This window comes from Anabrus simplex, chromosome 9 (genome assembly GCF_040414725.1).
Source record: "Anabrus simplex isolate iqAnaSimp1 chromosome 9, ASM4041472v1, whole genome shotgun sequence".
NCBI classification, from domain to species: domain Eukaryota; kingdom Metazoa; phylum Arthropoda; class Insecta; order Orthoptera; family Tettigoniidae; genus Anabrus; species Anabrus simplex.
In genome coordinates, this window is record NC_090273.1 from 60,661,121 (window position 1) to 60,680,907 (window position 19,787).

The following is a 19,787-nucleotide window of genomic DNA, read 5'->3' on the forward strand; positions in this document are numbered from 1 at the left end:
CTTCTCCACCTTCCTTTCTCCTTCTACCATTCTTCTTCCATTGTTTTGTCCAGGTTTCTTCTTCTTGCACTCCTATTTATTGAATCGATCCATCTTGTTTTAGGTCCCCCTCTCACTCTTTTTCCCTTCAACATCATCTCCACCAGGCGAGTTGGCCATGCGGTTAGGGGCGCACAGCTGTGAGCTTGCATCCGGGAGATAGTGGGTTCGAACTCCACTTCGGCAGCCCTGAAGATGGTTTTCTGTGGTTTCCCATTTTCACACCAGGCAAATGCTGGGGCTGTACCTTAATTAAGGCCATGGCCGCTTCCTTCCCACTAGCCCTTTCTTATCCCATCGTCGCCGTAAGACCTATCTGTGTTACATACTATCCACCTATCTGTGTCGGTGCGACGTAAAGCAATTAGTGCAAAAAAGAAAATCATCTCCATCATCTATTTTGGTATTCTTTTCTCCTCCATCCTCTTTACATGTCCAAACCATCTTGGTTTAATCCTATCAATTCTCTCATTAAGGTTTTCTATTTCAACTTCCTTTCTAAAATCTTTTCTATCATACTTCTTTGGTATTTCATTTCACTGGCTTGAATTCTCCTCTCCTCCATATTTGTCATTGTCCAGGTTTCAGCTGCATAAGTGAATATGGGTCCATAATACATTTAGTAAACCACACTTGGGTGACTGGAGTGGGATATTGATGATGATGATGATGATGATGATGATGAATGCATGTTGTAAATTATCTCTGTACACTTCCTTGGTACTTCCTTTTTCCAGACAAGTTTTCTTACACACTGGTAGAATGCATTGTCCTATTGCACCATCCTGCTGCTCTCGTTTTTCAGCCTTGTATTCTGCAGTTATTATTCACTCTCTAGGTACTTGACAATGTTCACAATTTCAAACTTTTGACCACCAATTTCCTTGTTTTTCTCCTCTTGATATCACCATGGTCTTGTTTTTCTCTCTGCTGATTTTCATACCATTCTTTTCAATTTTCTCGTTCACTGCATCAAATTGTTCTTGTGCTTCTTTGCTGTTTATTCCCCAGACCACAATATTGTCTACAAATAGTAGCGCCGTCGCTTAGGTTCTTTCTCCGGTAAATTCATTTCTCCACTCATGACGGTTGGTGGCCATGTTAGGATTACCTGTTTTGTGACTTGTTTTGTTTTTACTGAGGTTGTTGTTGTGACAGTAAACAAGAAATGGTTGAGTGTGTGTTTATAGTGGAAATATTAGTATATTTAGAGATTATTAAGTAGTGTTTAGTTCTTAAACCATGTCTGACAGTTCAGAAGATGAACCTAATCCTAAGCATAAACGTGCAGTGAGGTACGTGAGGACATGCTCCACAGAGGAAAAGAGGTACCCCAGAAAGCCCCGCTGAACAATGTAAACTGTGTGTGTAATTTTAGACGTCATTTAAATTTATTGATGATACTATACAAGAACTCTGGAATAATTTTTATTCTTTGGAGAGTAAAAGCACCCAAGACACCTTCCTGAAAACTCTGGTTGAGATTATATCAGTAAAACGTAGCTATAAAAAAACCTAACGTAAAAGAGTAAGCCCAAGATGAAATTCAAGAAAACCCTGACATGCCTATTGATGAAATGGTGTATGGCTTTTAGTGCCAGGAGTGTCCAAGGACATGTTTGGCTCGCCAGGTGCAGGTCTTTTAATTTGACGCCTGTAGGCGACCTGCACGTCATGATGAGGATGAAATGGTGATGAAGACAACACATACACCCAGCCCCTGTGCCAGTGAAATTCACCAACGATGGTTAAAATTCCTGACCGTGCCGCAGATCTAACCCGGGACCCCTGTGACTAAAAGCCAGCACGCTGAATTGCCTAACAACAAAAAATCACTCTCTTATAAATACAACTTAAAACTGAATGGTGTTCTAACTCAAGTATGTAGAAATGTTTTCTTGCACATTTTTGGCATTTTAGACAACAGAATAAAGAGAATCAATAAATGTTCTATTCTTCATAAAAGCCTACTGGACATGAGGGGGAATTCAAGAAGTGGGAACTGTGTTCCAGGTGAAATTTTTGTATGCATTCATAAACATATTCAGAAGTTTGATGTGAATGTAACCTATTATGGGGAAGAAAAAATAACACCCAAAAAATATCTTGATGCACGATTTGGTGTTGTAAAAATGCACAACACGTTTATTCTAGATAACCCTGATCTAAAAGACAAAGTTAATTCTAGTTTCTACCACAAATACTTCAAAGAGAACTTCTCATGTTCTTTTGGTCAGCCACAAATTGACGTTTGCTCAACTTGTGAGAGATTATCTGTAAATTTGAAAGACAAAGTTTTGAGTCAAAATGCTAAGGTGGATTTAGCAGCGGAAATGGTTGTGCTTCCAAAAAATATTATTCAGCTATGAAAGAAGCGACTGAGAGCGACAATGACACTGACATTGACTTCATGCAAAACCTACCTTTGCCATATATACCTGTACAGGAGGTGTTTTATATGAGGCAGATCTGGTGAAATGTTTTTTCATTACAGTACATGGCTTAAAAACTAATCGTTTGACACTGTATGTGTACCATGAGGGAGAAGCTAGCAAATGTCCAGATGAAGTCTGTTCTATGCTGCTACATTATTTTAACACTAAATTCCATCTAATGTCAAGCACCTCATATTGTTTTGTGCTAGGCCAATGGGGCAAAATAAGAATCACACAGTTGTGTGTTTTTTATTGAGTCTCTGTGACAGGTCGGTATGAAGCAAATACTCTTAACTTTCCTGTCCGTGGGCACTCTTTTTTGTCATATGACAGGGATTTTGGGAGTATTAAATGGCTCTTGAGGGAGGTGGACAGAATTTACACTCCAGATGAGGATGCTAAGTTCAAGTTAAAGGCAAGTGTGTGTGGATGTTTTACCATTTGCCATCTTACCTTGGGCGATGTTTTAAGTTTTAAACATTAGTGGCCTACGTTGTACAAGGAAACAACAAACTCTGCTGAAACATTAGGCATGGGGGTACCAAGAGAACGTAAGCAGCCATTCAAGGTATCTAGTTACAAACAGTTATCCTTAGGGAAAGGTAAGTCGATTACAATAATATTATTAAAGGGATACAAAATTATTGAGTAAGTAAAAAACAACATTTTGTAGCCTATAATAACTTTATAAACTTTTACTGGGTTCTGCACAATGCAATTTTTGGTTTTAGGTTCTATTCAACAAAAAGAAAGTTGATGACGTGAAAAAATTAGTGGACTACACCGTAGGTTATGAAGACTTTTATGACAGCATCATTCAGTGGCCAACAACTGACCGAGAAAGTACCGAGGATATGCCAGAGACCGAATGAAGCAAGAAAGCCATGTTATTGTTCAAATTTGTATTTTGTGGTTCTTTAACTGACGCCTATTAAATTTTGATGAATAGAATGGTGTTATTTACTTAATGTTTCATCTTAAAACTTGCACAGATTAATCAGTTAGCTGGCTTTTTTTAATAATGGCCACAGAAATTAACAGGAAAAGTTGTTTATTTCAGAAAGAGCAATGTTTTTAAAAATGACTTCATCTTTAGTACAATTTTCTAGCAAATTAAAGTTTCATTTAAAAATATTAAAATATTAAAATATTAAAAATATTAACTTATAATGGCACACAGTTTTTTTTAATTTTTTCATTAGTTTGAAAAAGCATACTTAGGTGGTTTCTGCAATTAACAGTTCAGTTTACCTGGATGAATTGATCCATTCTTGAAGAATAATCTCTTGGTGTAACTTATAGCATCCACAATAGTATAATGCTGACCATCTGAACACTATCCCTCATCCACTATCCAGTCAACACATGGTAAAAAGCTGTATAGGTAATATGTGTGTACATATTTAAATCACAGTGTTTCTTCTAAAACATTATATAGGGTAATAATTTAATTGTTAAAGAGATGTATTCAGTAAAACATTCACTATAAGTGTCCAGTATAGCAAGGGTATTTTGGAATATAAGCCTAAATGCAACCAGGAAGCTCTGAACCTGCAACTTTGACTTGTACAAATAAAATAGATTAAGATGATGCTGTATAGGCTTTGGGCTTATGCCATGTCAAGAAAATAAGGTGAAATTCTTTACTTTTTGCAGGGAACTGTGCCCTGCATCCTCAGAAGAAATCTCGGCTGTCCACGAGAAAGGCTTCCTATACAATGACTCTTTAAAATTTAGATGTTATAATAGAATTGGAAATGGTACGTTCAGTCGCCACCAGATGGCTCCCAGGATGTGGCAAGAACGCTAGCGTTCGAAGCGGAAGCTGACCGAACCATCAGACTAAGCAGTTCACGTAACGTGTGTACGTAACATATGAACTTGAGAGGTGTATGATATAGACACAAGCCTGAAATGAGACATCTGTCACCGAGGAACGTACAAATTTGGAAAAAAACGAGACGAAATAACAACAGTGAAAGGACAGGGAAGGGACCTACCTACATAAATTCTTAATGGCCAGCTGGCCCGCGCCCAATTTAACAAGAGGCGAAAGGAGAGCTCTGAAGGAACTTAAGAGATGATTCTGAACTGACCATTCTCTCAGCTGATAAGGGTAATGCCCCAGTGGTTATGGATACTGATGAGTATAAGAATAAGATCTCGGCTGTATTGTCAGAGGCTGTTTACAGACTGAGCTCACATGACCCCACCACTCGTGTGTCCAACTCCACCGTGAAGCTCTTAACACTTCAGCATCGACGTGTACATTTGCTTTTTTCGTGGTAAACTGCTGAAATGCGATATACATTTTTCAGGTTGTTGTGGGCTACGGATGTTCGTAATATCATTCGTAGATGATAATCAGAGGCATAATTTATGTTCAAAGTTACTATTTTTGTGTCCCCCCCAAGAGATGTTGAAATTTAGGATTTGCAATGTGATGCCAATTTTTCCAAGTCGGAATTCGACAGTAGTTTGTGTAGTGAGGACACTAGCAAAGATTCTGGTGCTGCATCGGGCGATGATGCAACCAAATCACCAGCCAGTGACAATTACCGGGGAACATTCTCAGGTTTGCAGAAACATTTTTTATTCACACGTAGCCCCGGTTTACGATTTCATCTGAGTGCTAAATCTCAACCAGAATGTAAGAATAAAGCAATAATAAACTCCAATCCACATTATTTTCCGTGCCATTAATAATTGAATTCTGATGGTTGTGTATGTCAGCCCATACGGGGTGACAAATGTCAGACAAATTCCACTGTTTGCGCAATGCACACCACGCTGAGAAAGGAATGGGCACTGCGCTGCACTCTATGAACACCTTACGTGAACAAACAATGCAATGCAACAGCGAATAGCCGGCCATACACGGAAAGGAATTCTGACAGGCGAGGTCTTTTGTGATGCATACCGACAGGCTAGGGCTGCTCGTTAGTGAGCAAGGTCAGTTTGAGGCGTTATCCGCTACAGACCAGATCTGTTGTCAGCACCTCAACGGAAAGACCTCGCCTCACAGATCAAGACTCCTGTAAGGAAAGCATGGAGTGGACAAAGGCACTGCTAGAAAAATTTATCGAAATGTACAGGGAGCGGCCGTGTCTCTGGCAATTAAAACATGAGGCGTACATGAATAAAAATTTAAGAAATAGGGCATACAATGATCTAGTTGAATGCGTGCGGGAAACCTTTCCTGACGCAGATCATAGTTTTGTCAAGAAGAAAATACAGAATTTAAGAAGCAGCTTCCGAAAAGAAACTAAGAAAATCGAATCCTCTGAGAGGAGTGGAGCGGGAGCAGATGACGTCTATGAACCAACATTATGGTGAGTAAAAATTACTGACTGCTACTGTCGAGTACACTTGAAACTAAGTATATAGTTCTATAGTTCTATAGAAAATAAGAGGCTATGATTTATCGGTTAGTAATTAATAATTATTGCACTATGTAGGTATTATGGTCTTCTACTTTTCACAAAAGATCGAGATCGTCCACAGTGTAGCCTAAGCAACTTATCTGCTGTCAACGAAAGTCAGGATGCAACGCTCGGGGATCGAACGCAAGACGTAGAGGAGCAGGAAGATGAGAGGGAACGAGAACAAGAAGACGATCTGGTGAGTTAAAATGTGTTATTTATTCGTTTTCGTGTCGTGTATAAATAAAACATCACCATGAACACTGTAGCCATGACGTTCACATATTATACATCGCTTACATATTTATTATTATATGTACTCTTTTATACATATTCAAAATTTAAGATAGATTCATGAAAATTAAAAATATAACTAAAGACAAAATAGAAAGAAACATAAACTTAACTCACTTAACACCACATGCGAGAGACGAGGACCTCACGTTAAAACATGAATGTTACAAAACAAGGAATTTAAGTTAACATTCGCTTACATTTATATCTACATTCCATTTACAAAGAATTGAATAAAGTTTACGTATTGAAATAACGTGAAAATAAACAAAGTAGCAAGATAAAAGGGAAATTCCTTCCTGGTTGAAAAACAATTCATGAAACATTCTTTTTAACACAGAACTACAGCAGAACAAGCTTTGTGGATAATTAAAGATTAAAGTTAAAAATGATTTAAAAGAAAGCTTGCCTCAAGATCAAGTTGACATGGGAATAACTTTGAAATTATCCCATTTAAAACTCTTACAGCCTTCTAGGTTAAATAAAAGATATTAAATTGTTTAACCTATTAACATAAAATCTTGAGTATACTCAGGAATGTCGCTTTCTGATCGGTACATATTTTAAAAGCCTGTCTCTTGTTGTTTCTTAATATATCCGCTAGATGTTTGTGAAATCACTCTTTTAGGTTCTTATTTTTGCCAATAGACGTGTGTTAAGACCTTAAGATTGTCCTAAATCTTGTGCCTCTGTCCTACAGCAGTGTGCTTTTACATTAGGCCTTCCCAGTTCTTATCACTTCATCCTGCCACGAAACTCTCCCCTTATTGTTAAAAAAGTGAAGGTACTCTTCCCTATTTTGTTTTGCCTCTAAAGGTGTGTTCCGGGCGGAGGTGTGCTGTAAAGGAACCATATTAACATTCAAGCTCTCATTTCTCCATAATCCTAATTCTGTTTCATGTGTTACCGGATTTTCTCTATCAATGGTGGAAGGAGTGAAGTAGTTGGAACTTCTGCGCATTAAGAAATTATGAAGTACACACACCGCCAATATAACCTTATTAATCTTTTGTGGCTGCATATTAATGGTTGTGTGTAAAACCCTGAATCTTGAACACATTAAGCCGAATGTAATTTCAACTACATTTCGTGCTTGTGATAGTCTATAGTTGAAGACTCTTTTTTCATGTGTTAATTTCTGTTGTGGGTATGGCTTTAAAAGGTGTTTGTGTAATGCAAACGCCTCATCTGCAACGAATATGAAGTTCAGTTCTTCGTCCGTTTCTTTGTTACCTGGTAAACACAATTCTCCATTCTGCAAGCATGTGTGAAACGTTGAACTCTCAATAACGCCCCCATCGGACATTCTACCTTGTTTCCCAATGTCAACATATAGAAATTCATGTTCAGAATTTACAATAGCTAGCAAAACGACACTGTAGAATTTCTTGTAGTTATAATAGAGTGCTCCAGATCCTGGTGGTTTAGTGGTTCTAATGTGCTTGCCGTCGATGCTCCCACCGCAGTTAATAATTTGCCAATGGTTCTTGAATCCTAATGCCACTTCTTTCCACTCTTCTTCAGTATTTGGCATCTACAACAAGAAAAAGTGCACGGTTGTAGTTGTGTTGAATGATACGTCATACTACAAGGGCTCGGATGTTTAAGACCTAAAAATCATCCAAATATGCATGCAAATATGACCTTGGAATTAACAAAATGTGACTCAAGAATAACAAAATATAGCCTGTTCCATTTAAAATAAAAATTACAACTGCAGAATTTGTGCTAAATTCTTGCATTATTATTATTATTTTGCTAATGGCTTTACGTCGCACTGACACATATAGGTCTTATGGCGACGATGGGATAGGAAAGGGCTAGGAGTTGGAAGGAAGCGGCCGTGGCCTTAATTGGTACAGCTCCAGCATTTGCCTGGTGTGAAAATGAGAAACCACGGAAAACCATCTTCAGGGCTGCCGACAGTGGGATTTGTACCCACTAACTCATGGATGCAAGCCCACAGGTGCGCGCTCCTAACCGCACGGCCAACTTGCCCGGTTTATTATTATTATTAATATTATTATTATTATTATTATTATTATTATTATTATTATTATTATTATATCAGACTTCCAATATTTATTTGTTTTAGTATGTATTTATTTGAATACTGTTGTATACATTTACCATCTTTTCTATTGGTCTTAAATCCTCTCTTAGAATTATGTTGCGTTGGTCATCATGTCATGAAAGGTAGACTATTACTTTTTCGGACCTGGACGTATAATTAAATAACGTTGTACAGTGACTATTTATGTAGGTTTTTTGGTGCTTTACGTCGCACCGACACAGATATGTCTTATGGCGACGATGGGATAGAAAAGGCCTAGGAATTAAGGTAAAGCCTGGTGTGAAAATGGGAAACCATGGAGAACCATCTTCAGGGCTGCCGACAGTGGGGCTCGAACCCACTATCTCCCGATTACTGGATACTGGCCGCACTTAAGCGACTACAGCTATCGAGCTTGGTACTATTTATGTTAAAGTAAACGAGCTAGTGACAGGGATCTTCTCTTGTTCTACATACAGCTACCATCAAATATGAATAAAATATGAAGATTTTAACAAAAAAAACCCTAAGAATAATTCCTAATGGTAAAATAAATAGAAACCACTTATTAGTGATGAGAATGACTGAATTTGCATTAAATATCCTTTAGAAGTGCAAAAGAATATTGGGAATAAAATATGACTTTCCATATAGGCCTACATCCGAGCCCTAGCCATCACTTAAGAATGGAAGCATACAGATGACTCGTAAATGTAAAATTAAAATCTCACAATAGTCAAATGCTTTTTTTTTTGCAAATTTATGTATTTATTTATGTACTTATTTATTTTATGCCTTACACTTATTACCGAATTTAATCCACAGCTTGTAATTCTTTTTCAATTTTCAACGATATAGAATATTTTATGGCTCATGTAAAACCAGGTTTTAGTTAAATGCGACATTTTCATTCTTAATCCGTAATATACTACAGTATAAGATATGGACATCAATTAAAGTAGTCCGCGTAATGTGTGGTATTTTTTTTTCAGTTTTTCAGGGAACCTCCATCTGTACCAAAAAAAAAGTTGAAAACATCTAAGAGGCTGGAGGTTGACATGGCAAGTTTTATTCAATCTTGCAGTGCCGTGCTGAATGAGAAGCCCAAGGAGAGTGATGACTGCGATGCCCTAGGAAAGTACGTTTCCCAGAAACTGAGGAAAATGAATGGCACTCAACAAATTTATGCCAAAGCTCTCATCCAGAAAATAATAACGAAAGGGCTACTGGAGAAACTAAATGAAAATACGGACGTCGTAGATTTACGACCTCAACCTTATTTTCATTCAACCCCAAACAGTTCACAACCGGCTACAGATACCTTTATACCAGAGCAGTCTATGATGTCACCAAACTCCAGTACATCATCTGCAGCTTCAGAATACCACCCCACTATGTAGAAAAATAAGTGTAGCAACAATGGCATTATATTTTTTATAAAATATTTCCTGGTGGATTGTGTAATTATTTTTCATATTTTAAATATAGTAATTTTGCAATTTCAGTGTTGTCATTCATATTTTTTTATTTAAACTTACCTTCATATATTCATCCTTCAGAAGCTCGTATATGACTTCACACATTTCCGGTATTATATGCCCCAATGTTTGAGCTGCAATTCCTGTGGTAAATTTCAAATCTTCAAAAGACCGCCCGGTAGCTAAAAATCTCAGTGTCGCAATCAAACGTTCTTCAGGTGATATGCTTTGTCGCATTACAGTGTCCTCCTCCTTCAGCTTAGAAGCTACAATACCTGCAATAAATACAGTAAATACATAATCAATTAGATTGTTCACCAGTAATAGCTACGAAATATAAGTCATTATGCATATGTATTAAAAATCAAACTTAACGTAATAACGAGAAAAATCCCTACATGCTTACCTAACAGCATATCATAATCGCTGTGGTCCATTCGCAAATAATTTTTGTAATCATCCGGTTCATATTCTCTCAAGTGTTGTATGAGACGCATGTGACTAAAGCTGTCTCGCTGTCTTATCCATGATTTCATCCACTTTGAACGATTTTTCTTTTTGCAAGATTTAACATATAACGAAATACACATTCCAGCAGCCGCAACAGCAAATTTTCTTTTCGTCTGGACACTGTCTGCTTTGATGTCCATCGCACAGCTCTAAGTACGGCAGACCCGACCGGCAAGGATTTCAAACTAGTTTGAAAGGCCAGCGGATGAGACTTGGCCTGCCGAGAGCTCACAAACCATTCCATTAACGGGAGGGTCTGGAATGTTGACAGATCATGTTGCACAACACGACAGGCTTGGTGTCACAGTTGGTGGCGAGCAGCAGGCCGGGTCTCTGAAGGTCACGCCTGGCAGGCGGTCTGTCGGATCTGGCCCCAAAGGCGAGGCCAGCGAAAAAATCTGTCCGTGTATGGCCAGCTATTGGTAGCGCTAGTTTCGTGCGACAGCCTAAAGTTGAGAGGCCTGGACAAACTATACTATATTTTGTATGAGGGTCCGTCACCCCACATGGGGTGACATTGTCTTCAAAGTGTTAAGGCAATCTCCAATTCCAAAAGAGGAGGCTAAACATCTGGTCCCAGGGGATGCAGTGCCACCTAGATTAAATGGACTGCCTAAGATCCATAAAAAATAGGTTCCTCTCAGACCTATTGTTAGTGCGATAGGTTCTCCTACGTATGCTCTGGCTAAATACCTAAGAAAATTGCTTCAGCCACACATAGGACGTACTGAATCATACGTCAGGGACTCTCGGTATTTCGTCAACAAGCTGTCAACCATAACCCTTCAACCTAATGCACTTTTTGGTGAGTTTCGATGTGGAGTCCTTGTTCACTAAATTGCCGATTGATTCGGTCATGTCTCTCATTGAAGACCTGTTCCCTGAGGACATTACTAAGCTATTTTACCACTGCATGACTTCCTGCTATTTCTTGTGGGGTGGGAATTTTTACGATCAGACGGACGGAGTGGCTTTGGGAAGTCCACTTTCGCCTGTAGTGGCTAATTTCTTTATGAAGCATTTTGAGGAGGCTATTGCTTCGGCGCCTGTTAAACCTATGATATGGTGGAGGTATGTTGATGATGCATTTGTGGTCTGGACAGAAGTTCCTGAGAAACTTCATCTATTTCTAAACCACCTAAATCAGCAATATCCTTCGATAAAATTCACTATGGAGATGGAGTCGGACGGATGCCTTCCTTTCTTGGATGTTCTAGTAAGAAAGAAACCGGATGGCTCCTTAGGACATACCCTCTTATCGTAAGCCTACCCACACAAATCACTATCTTCATGCAGATTCTCACCACCATCCAGCAAAAAAACAAGGCATTCTCATGACACTCGCCAAGAGGGCAAGACGAATTTGTGAGCCATCACATATCCAGATGGAGATGGATACGCTCAAAGTCACGTTCAAGGGTAATAGTTACAGCGATTTGCAGATTCATAGAGTCCTGCATCCCAGAGAAACGACCAAGCAAAACTCACAGAAGGAAGAAGTGAAGGGAACTGCCTACTTGCCTTACATTCACAACACCACAGATCGAATTGCCAAGGTCCTCCACAAACACAACATAAAAACCGTGTTTAGCACTGCCACTAAAATTGCTCACAGTCTAAGTAAAACCAAGGACAAATTGTCCCCACTTTTACATCCTGGGGTATACGAAATTCCCTGTACTTGCGGTAAGGTATACATCGGCCAAACATGCCGGTCCATTGGTGCCCGTATCAAAGAACACGAACGTAATGTTCATCTCAACCAACCAGACAAATCGGCAATAGCTGAGCACTCTCTATTGTCGGGTCATGATGTCATGTTCCAAGATGCTCGAGCTCTTACCCACACTAGACACTGCAGGTCAAGGATTATACGGGAAGCTGTGGAAATACATAGAAATCCTAAAAAATTCAACAGGGACACCGGCTATCAATTAAGTAATACCTGGTTGCCAGCCATTAAGAATTTACGTAGGTAGTTCCCTTCCCTGTCCATTCACTATTGTTATTTCATCTCTGTTTTTCCAAATTCGTATGTTCCTCGGTGCCAGATGTCTCATTCCAGGCTTATGACTATATCATACACCTGTCAAGTTCATATGTTACGTACACACGTTATGCGAACTGCTTAGTCTGATGGTTCGGTCAGCTTCCGCTTCGAACGCTAACATTCTTGCCATGTCCTGGGAGCCATCTGGTGGCGACTGAACGTACCATTTCCACTTCTATTATAACGCCTGAATTTTAAAGAGTCATTGTTTAGGAAGCCTTTCTCGTGGACAGTCGAGATTTCTTCTGAGGACGCAGGGCACAGTTCCCTGCGAAACGTAAAGAATTTCACCTTATTTTCTTGACACGGCATAAGCCCAAAAGCCTACACAGCATCATGCCTGTAAGTATGGGCCGTGAAAGCATCAATGGCAACAAAATAGATTAACTTTGTTCTAGGGCAAACAATAAATACTGACAGGGTGGACACATTAAGAACCCATTGTGTTTTTTATATGTGGCCTTGAGGCCATGTGTCTCTACCCGTCACTCATCGTGGAATTAAAGCCACGATACTTCAACTCTAGAGGATGGCTACATGATGTATCTAGAGTTCTACTAATCCACCTGGAGCAGCTATTCTACTCATATTTTTTTAACCTTATTCAAGTTCTACTAAAAGACAGCCTTCCTTTCTACGTTTGAGCTAACAAGCGCTTTCCAACGTCTCAGACTTTTATCTGTACTCGTGTTGATTCATCATGAAGGTGCTCCACAACAAGAAGTTAAGTAACATTGGATGGACTACTTTCAGCAAATCTTGTAACTTTATGAGCTGCTCTTGCATATCTTCAAGCCAGCATAGTGGCACTAACAATAACAAATGTTGTATTCATTACTGTGTGGTCAAAAAAGACTTTTTTTCAAAACACTTCAAGTAAATTCAAAGTGGAGTGTGTTTTCTGGCATTTTTTCTCCGTTTATATATGACCTGATATTTTACCATCTTCAACCACTTTCTTATGCTAATACAGTATATCGATATAAGGTAAGGATGTATTCTGCCCGAAGGCAGGTCCAAACTTCCTTCATTCCCTTACCCCCACCAACAGTGCGTCGCAACCCATCCAAATCTTGACCACGCCAAATGTTGCTTAACTTTGGAGATCTCACGGTAACCGGTATTTCAACACAGCTACGGCCATTGGCAAAAAATTCTGCTCCCTCTGCCGGGAGGAACAGTGTCAAATTTTGTATTCACAATATTGTGTTGTTTATATTATCTCTTTTAAGTAAATTAAAGATCTAGCGAGTTTTCTCACACTTATCTCTGTTTCAGTCTTAGTTAAATTAACCTCCTTTTTTTTTTGCTATAAATTTCCAATTAATTTATTTTTGAAGTTCTGTCAACAAACTTGCCCTTTGCATTATATAACTGCTCACCCACCCTTTATCTTGTTATCTATTTTCAAGTTGTTAACTATGTTGACTATTTATACATTTGGTAATCAATTTTGTTAAAAGTAAATTGTTAACCAAACTATTGGTTTTCTTCCCTCAGAATCCATCACCTGGTTTGCTTATCATAGGTTATAAACTTCATGGTTCTGATCCGTATTGAATTGCAAGTACAATGTAATTATTAAATTAATGTAGTAATGGTCCACCTTTCAATACTACAATATGTAATATTCTAAATTACATTAATTAGGGACTAGTTTCGGCCTGGGCTGGCCATCTTCAGCCTTAATGTAAAACACCTAATAACTAAACAAATGTACATGCACACAATTGACATAAAAACAAATGAAAACAAATATATACAAAGTGACATTAAAAACTGGGATGGAATATGAATAAATTTGAAAATGAACTAGGTTCTAACATCTTGAGTATGTTCATCATTGAGAATAATTTCAAGTATTAAGTATTATTTTATATACACAGAACTGTTAGTTCTAATACTGCTGATCATTTCAATAGGAACTGGTAAATGTTGATCCTGTAGTTTGTCATCAAATCTATATGTGTGGTGTTAGCTATATGTAATCCATTGGACACTGCTGTAAATAACCACTAGCTGACAGGGAACTGTTAGATGTTGTTTCATCTTCAATCAAAATAATAAATGAGATGCTCTCATGGTGCTTGTTAAATCTTGCTGAAATGCAGTGGCGGCTGGTGGTTTAAAACTTCAGTGGTGCACAATTTTTACCAATGATATAATATGATTACAGGCTAATTTTCAAATCTAGATACATCAACAATACTTTTTTATTATTAAAAATAAAACAAACATTTTACATTTCTATTTTCAGGAATATTACTATAACGCATTAACATTTTTTCATTTAAAAACTCTTTTACCATACTGAAATGAAACACTTTGAGGTAGCCTAATTCCGGTATTGAAAAAATATCCTTTTGTAATGTATCTGGTTTCGAAATTAAACGTCGCATGGGCCTTCCCATTCGTTTCACCTCAGATTTTTCCTCGGCAGTCCGTTGCGGAAACGGCCTAGACATTAAAGACTGCACCGAATTCATGATCTGGCAAAATACCACTAACTGATAAAAACGCACAATAATAAAAACACACATGCAGACATGAATGTTTACACAATGAAATCAATAAGCTACTTAGCTTGTACGCACATAACAAAGCTCACGACTATACTGAAATAAATGGCGATGTTTATTATCAAATTTAGAGACATTAGTTATATATCCACCCACGGCCGACTTGATGCATCGCTCTAGCCAGGACGAATAGCTCTAGCTAGCTCCTTACGGAGCGCAGCGAGGGATCCAACCAGCCGTGATCCAGCAGACTAACATCGATCCGGTGTCGCTAGATGACTCTCCTGTTCTATAACAAAATCTCACATTGAGCAGCAACGGTCTCTAGCGACTTTGCAAGTAGTTGGTTACGTAGGAGCACGGCCGATTTGATGCGTCGCTCTAGGTAGCTCCTTAGCGCAGCGAGGGATCCAGTTGGCCGTGGTAGGAGGAGCCAGGTTGATAAACCTCCATTTAAGCAATGTATAAGAAGCCACGCCTATCCTTTCCTCTCCCCGCGCACCCCTCTAGCAGCCTAAAAGCCCACTTCTAGCAGCCCCGCGCACCCCTCGAGCAACCCAAGTTTCATCCTACCTCAGGTTGACTTCCCGCTGCAAACTTGTCGGCTCCTGCAGTGAACGTCTAAGAGTACCGGCTTGTAAAGTACCCTGTAGTCAATATTTGCTCTTTCAAGCTCTTGAAAGGTTTGTCTTGTTGAATGGAAATACAGTAGTTGAGTAATCCAAATGATAAAACTTTACCTAAAATAAACATAAAAATTTAATGGGGGTAACGCAAACCTGCAACCTTATGGAGAAACCGCCCCTGCTGAAATGTTGTTGGACATTGTCAGGACAGCACATGAAGATGTGGTTAACACAGATCATTGTGTCTGGTATAAAATTTTTGTGATTCATTGCAGTGCCCATGAAGTTAACCTGATAAATTAGATAAAATTAAATTAATGAATTGAATGAGAGAATGTGTTAGTTAGATGGCATAGGTTATATGAGACTTACCTCTCAATACAGCATGAGGTGTGTGGTCCATTGTTGAGTGTGCTTCAGGCTAACTGTTGTGAAATTACATATAGCTAACACCACACAAATAGATTTGATGACAAACTACAGGATCAACATTTACCAGTTCCTATTGAAATGATCAGCAGTATTAGAACTAACAGTTCTGTGTATATAAATTAATACTTAATACTTGAAATTATTCTCAATGATGAACATACTCAAGATGTTAGAACCTAGTTCATTTTCAAATTTATTCATATTCCATCCCAGTTTTTAATGTCACTTTGTATATATTTGTTTTCATTTGTTTTTATGTCAATTGTGTGCATGTACATTTGTTTAGTTATTAGGTGTTTTACATTAAGGCTGAAGATGGCCAGCCCAGGCCGAAACTAGTCCCTAATTAATGTAATTTAGAATATTACATATTATAGTATTGAAAGGTGGACCATTACTACATTAATTTAATAATTACATTGGTTTGCTTATACCTTTACCACCCCTAACCCATCTTCCAAAATAATTAGTTCTATCCTTGGACTCAGTATTTTTCACTCTCTAAGTGCAACAAAGAAGGATTAGTGAATCAAGATTGTAGAACCAGACCAGACAAGAGACAGTCACAAAGCATGGAGACTACTGAAGTGCTTTACCAACGATCCTACAAAGACCATTTGGACACGAACATTAATGCAAACCGAATGTACATCAGTTATTCCTGAATGGAAAGGCAACCCATAAAATCAGAACATCCAAAATACAAACAGAGTGCATGGAAGAAAGGAACTATCACACTGTACACTTCAACATCATAGAATTGAACAAGGCTATTAAAGAATGTAGACAGTAAGTCAGTAGGCATGAATGGCATTCGATCAGAACAGATTCAGCATTTTGGACCAAAAGCCAAGGAATGGGTCCTGCAGCTTTTTAACAACTGTATGAGCAGAAGTCAGGTACCTAAGGTATGGAGAAAGAGCGGAGTAATTGCCCTACCTGGCATGAAAGGGAGCCATCCAAAAGATTTCAGACCCATAACACTTCTGCGTCACCTCTACAAATTACTGGAAGGAATGATTTTAAGTGTACGTTTATGCTGCAGCTTCACTGCTGGCACATCACCATGCCTCGCTGCTCGATGTTAGGTGATGATGAAACAAACCAATGGATCTCAATCGCTGCTTTTACCCTGGAGCCCGGCTTATCGCTACGCTGATGGCTGCTACCCTTGCCACATCGATGGTCTCAAACACATTTGATTTTCGAGCCTGGCACATCGCTGGCTGTCCTGTAACTTGGACTGTGATTGGTTCTTTCTTCCTCTCTTCGCACTCCATACAGATATTCTGTGACCACTTGCTATCCGAAACTGTCTTTGAATGAAATGCAATTTGGGATCAGCGGCATGCGGATCATCATAAGAGGTTCAAATGGGATAAATGGAGTGATGAGATGACAAGCAGCCAGTAGACCTTGTTCTCCATTTTATGAGTGATAGTGGTCTGTTTTATCGTGTTTAAAAGTGAACTTTCTATTTGTTTATAATTTTTCTTTAATTATTAACCACTCTTTTATTCTATTGACTGTGTGTTTATCTTTGTATACTTTTAATTTGAATTAAATATATGATTTTACTTCTATGTCAGTGCCTTATTCAATTTTATTACATTTTACTCTTTTTAATTTTAGAGGAAAATAAGTTATTGCAAATTAGATCCATTGATTATTTTAAATTCATAATAATTTTCGTCATCATTACCATTTTTCTAATCCTAGTCAGTGGGTTAATTATAACTTTTAATCCATTTCGTCTCATCTCGTACTATCAGGGGCCGATGACCTAGATGTTAACCCGTTTTAAACAAGCATCATCATTACCATCATCAAACTATTGAATGAAATGGCAAAAAAATGCAGAACAAGTATGTCAACTTTGGTTTTTTATGCTTGCTATTCAGGGGACCTCTTATCATTACAAGCAGGTGATTTACATGAAGTACCTCATTTTTCATGGAAAGTTATAGACAGTTATCTTTTTAAACTGTAAATACATTTTGTTGAGGAGACCTAACGTCAAAATGAGGTACTCTATAACCCCTTATTTTACATTATTCAAAAGTACACTATTAAATTACAAAATGAAGCATTTGTAACTTCATTCTTGAATCAGGTCATGCAGTTGATAAATGCACTGATAAATCCAGGTGAGGCATTTTACACCTTTTATTACACATTCATTACACCAGATTATTGTAAGATACACTCGCGAACAAAACTGTGAATCGTCCGTTAAAAAAAAATCTCTGAATTTATTCCATGCTTCAAAAGCTTCAGCTGGAGCTGCGTTGTTCCTCCTTGTCGGGGTAGCTCTTGGAAGTACGTCTTCGTAGTCCAAGTGTTTAGCCCCTCTATATCTATAATCACATTATACAAAATGCTATCAGTTCTGCTGTTCTGAATTTTCAACTACAAATGAGAGCTGCCAGCATGTGCACAGGACTGCTGCAAGGTAAAAGTTCCATGGTGAGCAACCTGGCTATAGCCAGCAGCGAGGTGCTAGGGCGAACATCCATGTGCCAGCAGCGAAGCTGCAGCTTAAACGTACCCTAAAGCGCATTTTACCTGTGATTGACCCAGTACTTACACCACAGTAAGCCGGGTTCTGTCCTAGTAAAAGCTGCACTGAGCAACTTCTGAATCTCTCACATTGTAGTTTATTAGCTTCATTAGCCCATATTGATAATTCCAACAATCAGTTATGAACTTGGATTTCCCACCCAATCAATACCTGATTTATTTCTGATGTATTTACATTACAAATACATTTATCAGTACCAGTTTCAGTCTCTATTAGAGGCCACCTTCAGCTGCTGAAGAACCTTATTTGATAAAGCAACATATACAATAATATTAAAAACACTACCTACTTATTTCTGAGTCTATATAATACAGTTTGTAATAAACCTGCATCAGATTAGAGTTATTTTTATTTATTTATTTTTTATTTAGCTTAGAGTTATATTTATTCATTTTTTATTTAGTTCATTACAAACTGAATTATATACCCTTAGAAATAAGTAGTGTTTTTAATATTATTGTATATGTTGTTTTATCAAATAAGGTTCTTCAGCAGCAGAAGATGGCCTCTAATAGAGACTGAAACCAGTACAGCTAAATGTATTTGTAACGTAAATACATCAGAAATAAATCAAGTTTGATTATGTGGGAAATCCAAGTTCATAATTGTGAATCTCTCGCAGCTTATAGAGGGCAGATTTGAATCTCACAAGGTCACAGATTTGGCCTTTGTGGATTTATTGGCAGTGTATGATACTGTCAGTCATCAGCAACTTCTGGCCAAGGTCTTTAGTTTGACAAAGGACGGTGGACTTATGAGACTTATCGCCACTTATCACCAGAATCGCACAATTTTCATCAAATTCCAAAGCCGATGAAGAATACAGAAAAATGGTCTACCCTAAGGAAGCATATTGGCTCTAATACTTTTCCACATATATTTAAATGACCAGCCAATAAATCCAAATAGTAGAAGTTTCTTGTGTACTGATGATCTTGCTGTGGCCACACAAAGTAACAATTTTGAAACAGTAAAAATAAATCTCACTACTGTCTCAAACACTTATCCAGCTATTATGATGCAGTTCAACTCAGACCTAATCCTGTACTTGAAAAATAAACAAGCACATCAGAAACTGAAAGTCGTGTGGTCAGATGTCGAGCTACAGTTCTGTAATACTCCAAAATATCTGGGAGTGAGGCTTGATGGAGTTCTCACTTTCAAGAATCACTGTATGAACTGTAAGCAGAAAGTCTCCACTCGGAAATAACCTGCTGAGCAAACTGGCTGGATCAAAGTGGGGTGGTCAACCACAAACTATTCGCACATCAGCAAGAGCCCTTTGTTACTCCGTCACAGAGTATGCATGTTCCATTTGGTACTATGCATCACATACCAAACAGGTTGA

General features: G+C 38.2%; 1 protein-coding gene across 4 annotated transcripts in view; it reads left to right on the forward strand.

Annotated features, from left to right (window-relative positions):
- LOC136881171 (protein arginine N-methyltransferase 9) overlaps positions 1–19,787 on the forward strand; it is an 85,212-nt gene that overhangs the window by 13,128 nt on the left and 52,297 nt on the right. The window contains exons 2-3 of one of the 4 annotated variants that reach the window (XM_068229250.1): positions 4,131–5,806; positions 5,933–6,095. The exons of the other annotated variants lie outside the window; for them this stretch is intronic. Of the exons in view, the coding sequence (XP_068085351.1) occupies positions 6,064–6,095 (32 nt within the window). The 5' untranslated portion in view covers positions 4,131–5,806; positions 5,933–6,063. The remainder of the gene's footprint in view (positions 1–4,130; positions 5,807–5,932; positions 6,096–19,787) is intronic. 4 annotated transcript variants of the gene reach the window in all.